Genomic DNA, 6,021 nt, shown 5'->3' on the forward strand with positions numbered 1-6,021 from the left:
GTTGGTTCTGAGGTCATTCATTTTTCCCTAGGGATTTTGAAAATTACAAATTTCAAATTTAAAAAAGGATGTTCTCATAAAGCCTACTGTATACAACACTTCATAGAACCTGTCCCCTATGGAACAGCCAATAACACATTGAAGTTTGGCTTCCTACTTTTTTCTCTATGTTTCCACAGCACCCTCTGCTGGTCCAGAGCTGCAGGTGCAGCATGTCACGGGAGACTCAGTCACTCTCACCTGGAGACCCATCCCCATCGAAAAGCAGCATGGCTACATCCGGAACTACACTCTCCACTACACAGACACGCACCGAAACAACAGGAGTACGCTCTGACACACAGACACACAACCCACACACAGACACACATGCACACACACACACACACGCACGTGCACACACACACACACACACGCACGTGCACACACACACACACACACACACACACTAATGGTAGACAGTTACTATATTAGCTAGATATACACACAGATAGACATGCATAGTTGCACACACTGTGGTTTGTTGTCTGTGTGTGTGTTGTGTTTCAGGTGTGTGTGTGGGTGTTGGGGTCCTCCAGTACTCTCTGAAGGGTCTGTCAGATGCACAGTATGTCATTAATGCACGGGCCAACACTGACGCAGGGCCAGGAAAACCAGGAAATAATCTCACTGTGATTTTAGGTAAGGAGGAAAGAACAACACACACACACAAGCAAGCATACATAATTTCAAAGTTTCACAGAATCACTACTGCTGCTGTACGGGCACGGGCATAGGGATTATGTGCATGTTTATGTGTGTGTGTGTGTGTGTGTGTGTGTGTGTGTGTGTGTGTGTGTGTGCGCGTGTGTCTGTGTGTGTCTGTGTTGCAGAGTCTGACAGTCTGTCAGTGGTAGCCATAGTGACCGGTACCCTCATCCCCATCCTCACTGTTGTGATGCTGCTGCTGGTGTGTGAGAGGTAATGATAATGTTTAATCAACCAATCAGTCAACCCACCCATACAGTCAATGAATGAATGAATCAACCAATCAATCAGTCAATCGGCCATTGAGAGGATTTCATCTGTGACTCTTCTGCTCCAGGGTCAAGCAGCAGCTGTTTCCCCGAATCCCTAACCCAGCTCGCAGCAGCCTGGTGACCTGGAAACCCAAAGCCTTCTGGGAGGTAACCTCTGACCCCTTACCCCTGACCAAAGACAATGAATGACAAGGAATCTAAAACAAAGGAAGGGACATTATGTCACTGTATAGCACGTGTGCGCAGATTGGTGCCAAGTGTGAACACTTTCAGGTCAGCTGTCATTGTAGTGAATGGGATTGCCATCTCCTGATTTATGACAGGTTACAATCACAGATGGCAGAATCATTGGTTAATTTGTTGCACTGTAATAACTAGCTAATGTTTGATATATTGGTTGATGTACATTTCCTCAGATAGCTCGTGTAGTTTTGGATGTCAAATAGTTGTTGATGTAAGCTAATGGCTGGACATGATTTGGTGACCTAGTTGGCAACACCAGCAGACATTGTGTTGATATAACGCTTAGCTAAATGTTTTCAGGTAAACCAATCAAACGTTAGCTAGTTAACAATGTGCAACAGCCTGGTTCATTTGCTAAAGTAGGTAGACTACATGAAGAAATTCTACATGCAATAATAGTAACTGTCTTGGTCTCCCCGGAAGTCGTGTCATGCCATTGTTGATTTAACTCATGCTTGTGTCATCCGTCACAAACAGTTCCGGAAGCCACCAGTCATGGAGACCCAGTACTCTGAGGTCCTCTGGACCGAGGAACCAGGACAGCCCACCACCAACCCGGTCCAGATCTTCAGCTACCACGTTATTCATCCTCCACACACACACTCCCCATCTGCACACTCTACCCCCACTCTCATGCACAGGGTGGCCCAGACTCCCACGGAGGAGGTTGGTGGAGAGCAGGCTTCTGCTGCGTCCCTCTCCCCCTACCCCTCCAGCTACGCCCAGGTCCTCTTTTCACCGGCTACTGAGCCCACCCAGTCCCCACTCCAGACCGCAGATTTGCAGTACCTTCCTGCTGGGTGCAGGGACCCTCTGGAACCACAAGAGGGCGATGCTGAGCTTCCTGTGTGCGTATCTTGGGATGGGACTGGTCATGTCTCTCTCTCTCTCCTCTCTCTTCCCCAGACCAGCCATCTCTTCTGTCTCTCTCCCTCCTCTCAGATGCTCTACTCCTCCCCCCTCTGGTCATCCACAGATCATGACAGGTCACACTCTCTCCCTCTCCCAGCTGGATGGCATTGCTTCCCATCCCCTGTCTCTAACAGTGCTTCTTCCCCCCTAACTCAGTCGAACCCTCCCTCCTACCCCCCCCTTCTCTCTCTATCACAAACATCGGACCTCTCCTCCCTCCCTCTCCCTCTATCACACACATCGGACTTCTCCTCCCTCCCTCTCCCTCTATCACACACATCGGACTTCTCCTCCCTCCCTCTCCCTCTATCACACACATCGGACTTCTCCTCCCTCCCTCTCCCTCTATCACACACATCGGACTTCTCTTCCCTCCCTCTCCCTCTATCACACACATCGAACTTCTCCTCCCTCCCTCTCCCTCTATCACACACATCGGACTTCTCCTCCCTCCCTCTCCTCTCCGTCTTCTCAGAGGACTGTGATCCCTACATACGCCTCTAACGCGCTGTAGAGAATCTACTGGACTGATCCCTACATCTCTAACACGCTGTAGAGAATCTACTGGACTGATCCCTACATCTCTAACACGCTGTAGAGAATCTACTGGACTGATCCCTACATCTCTAACACGCTGTAGAGAATCTACTGGACTGATCCCTACATCTCTAACACGCTGTAGAGAATCTACTGGACTGTGATCCCTACATCTCTAACGCGCTGTAGAGAATCTACTGGACTGTGATCCCTACATCTCTAACACGCTGTAGAGAATCTACTGGACTGTGATCCCTACATCTCTAACACGCTGTAGAGAATCTACTGGACTGTGATCCCTACATCTCTAACGCGCTGTAGAGAATCTACTGGTTGTTCTTTTTATTTGAAAGTGCCCCCTCTGTAGTTAGCCACAACCATAAGAACCTCAGATGAAGAAAAGAAGGACAACTGCTTGGTAGTGTTTCCTCCAACATTTTTTATGTAGCAACTGGGTGTGTGTGTTTGTGTGTGTTGGGGGGATGTGGGGGTTAGAGATCTAACCAACCACCTCTAGAGCCGGCGCTGCTTTCTGCATGTGAAAAATGTTGCATTTATGTGGTCCGTTCTTTAGGATACATGGTTATCCGAGTGTTAGCAGTGTGTCCCAACACGTGTGAAACTAGCAAATGTCTACAATAAAAGGTCCTTGATAATCAGCATCATTCTTGCTTGCTTCAGTGTAGCTCTTAGGACCTGCATCTTTTTTCTCGAATAAGCGGATGGTTCATTCCATGCCGGGGGGATTGGGGTGCACTATCCATACCCCGGGGGGGGTTGGGGGCTGGCAGCAGGCAGTGCAACCACTCTTAAAGGGCCACATTCTTATTTGGTTTGGTTAGTGACCATCACCATAATAATAGGGTACGATCAAATGCAAGAGCCTTTTATATCTGCAGTGTAATATTTCAAAATAATTTTGGTGCTACTCTGCCACGTCTCCCGGCTCTACCACAGGTCCCTTTCGTACATTGTTATGGTAATGTAAAACAACGAAAGAGCCGATTAAAAACATTTATGTTGTGCAAAAACAGAATGATACCCTAGGCTGGCTATGTTGATCTACAAGGGTTACTGCACAATGACACAATTCAAGCCATACATTTCATTGAAATGTCAGACCAAGCTGACTACTAAATAAAGACTTGTATCAAATCTATTCAATTCAGTCAAAGTTTATTATAATTATTGAGAACTTTGCACTCTTCTGTACACTTATGACACATTATTTACATGTGCACCATGTACACTTATATGTATTTAAAGCAAAATGCAAGGTCCTCTTGGGTCTGATTTAGCAGGGATCCTCTTGAGTCTGGGGTTGAAGAATAAGCAAGGTCTTGGGCCAAGAAGATATGTAATAAACGCCCTGTTTTTGTGGGTCCTGCCTGGCAGCTTAAAGGGCATAACGCAACATTCCATAAAGGTTTCCAGTCGCCTCTTCATTCGGTTTTCATCTCCTCCTCGACAGGCTGTGTCTGGACCTCCACGGCTTTAGGGGCTATGTAGGAACCCATACCTGCAGCCCTCTCTGCCTCTGCCTGGGTGTAGGGCTCCTCTCTCAGCTTCTTCAACCTGGGAGAGACATGAGATAATATACAGTACATGCTATGATGACTTTATATTATCAATAGTCCACATCAATTAACTAATGATGCTGGCCATTAAAAAGGGATACAGGAAAAATGACATACAGGAAAACATACTGCACAAGTCCATTAGTCTATGGGGCCTTCAAAGAAGAGCAGAGTGGAACCTCACCGTTTTTTATGCCCTTTAGTTTTAAAGTGCTCTTTCATGGTTTTCAGATCGACAAAATACCTCCTTAAGGCAAAAACAGGAATGGACATTAGAAGGATTGATCAGATCAACACCAATACAAGAACACATTCCTCCATGAATATGAGACATTCTGAGGTCAGAGTTGAAGACAGCACTCACGCGCAATGTAAACAGTAGTTCTGTGCACATCCCGTGACATCGAAGTCCACTGCCTGTTTGAGTAGCTTAGCTGCAGCATCGGGCCTCATGTCCGAGTGGATTTCATCCAGGTCCTTCGTCCTGTTCTTGGTCTTCCATGTCTTGCCAATGCTCTTCTTCCGGGTACTATTGTGGTTCCCAATCTGTTTGGATTTGCCCATGGTAATGTGATGGGAGATATGGGCCTTTAGAATGACCTGAAGAAATAAAACGTGTGTGATTCTCCTGTTTGGAGGCTTTCCAATCTAATACTGTTTTAAAGCTTAGTACCATCCAGCCGAAAGTGTCGCCAGGAGGATAGTGACGTGCTGATTCAGTACAATTTTGCATCCTTAACGTTACCAAGTCTCAGCCTAGATCATTTTGGTTAGCTAGCTAATTCATCTGCGATGTGGCTTGCTAGAGCTAGTGCTAGCATCGATAGTTAAGTAAAACCTTTGCTGATTTTTTACATATTTATTACAAATTTTAAAGACTGTTCTAAAGAAACTATAGACAACTCACCACAATCGCTTACTTTGGGGCAAGGCTTTGCTGATCTGTCTGATTTTAGCTTGGCTATCTTTCACACACGTGTTGTTGAAAGCACAGGTCAGAAGCGCAGCAGTATTTCCGGGTCAACGTGTGTGCGTCTATGGTGTGCGTGAGAAACGTCTCCTGTGACAACAAAAACAAACCAAGAATACTGTAGTTCGTGTTCTCTACTTTTCAAAAAATAAAGGGCCTGTTAGTATTAAAATACTCCACCACTATTGTGAAATAATAATAATAATAAAAAAACAACATGAATAACAGTTAATACCACAAGCTCTACAGATGTGTTGGCTATGCATTATGTGCTGTTTGCATTTAAACAAAATGAAAAGATTCCTCCATGTTGTTCACTATTCAGGATTTTTCTGAACATGACACTGTAGTAATGAGAATAGACAGCAACACCTCATCCACACTGAACATCATCAGCTCGGGTGTCCCACAAGGCTGCTGCCTGAGGTCCAGGCTGTACTCACTGTACCCACTGCTCAGCCAAGCACAGCAGCAATCGAATCAAGTTTGCGGACTACACCACTATGATAGGCCTTATCTCCCCCAATGACTCATCAGAATCGGTCTTCCTCCAGTTGTCAGACCTATAACATAGCGCATTGTGTTGCCTCTGGGTATGAAATGCGCTATACAAATAAAGCTTTGATTGATTGATTGATTGAACATGACTCTGAACACTAGCAAGATTGTGGACTTCAGCCCCCCCGCCCCCATCATCATCAACGGGGAGGAAGTGGAGTGAGTCACTTCAAATTCCTAGGGATGCAGATCTCTGATGATCTGA

The 6,021-nt window shown here is 45.9% G+C and overlaps 1 protein-coding gene across 1 annotated transcript; it reads right to left on the bottom strand.

Moving 5' to 3' along the window:
• Positions 1-3,870: 3,870 nt before the first annotated feature.
• znf593 (zinc finger protein 593) lies at positions 3,871-5,327 on the bottom strand. The gene is made up of 4 exons (XM_084451218.1): positions 5,196-5,327; positions 4,653-4,888; positions 4,473-4,535; positions 3,871-4,286 (listed from the first exon to the last, which is right to left on the bottom strand). The coding sequence occupies exons 2-4, from the start codon at positions 4,850-4,852 to the stop codon at positions 4,154-4,156; spliced, it is 396 nt and encodes a 131-aa protein (XP_084307344.1). The 5' UTR covers positions 4,853-4,888; positions 5,196-5,327; the 3' UTR covers positions 3,871-4,153.
• Positions 5,328-6,021: the final 694 nt, after the last annotated feature.

The sequence above is a fragment of the Borostomias antarcticus genome (assembly GCF_949987555.1).
Source record: "Borostomias antarcticus genome assembly, chromosome: 16".
Classification (NCBI taxonomy): domain Eukaryota; kingdom Metazoa; phylum Chordata; class Actinopteri; order Stomiiformes; family Stomiidae; genus Borostomias; species Borostomias antarcticus.

What these genes read in the sequence shown, in the direction of transcription:
- znf593 (XM_084451218.1), bottom strand. Translation starts at nt 4,852, where the DNA reads ATGGGCAAATCCAAACAGATTGGGAACCACAATAGTACCCGGAAGAAG. An exon ending in AACTACTGTTTACATTGCGC is followed by an intron (nt 4,536 to 4,652) that starts GTGAGTGCTGTC and finishes TTTTGCCTTAAG; the next exon opens with GAGGTATTTTGTCGATCTGA. An exon ending in ACTAAAGGGCATAAAAAACG is followed by an intron (nt 4,287 to 4,472) that starts GTGAGGTTCCAC and finishes TGTCTCTCCCAG; the next exon opens with GTTGAAGAAGCTGAGAGAGG.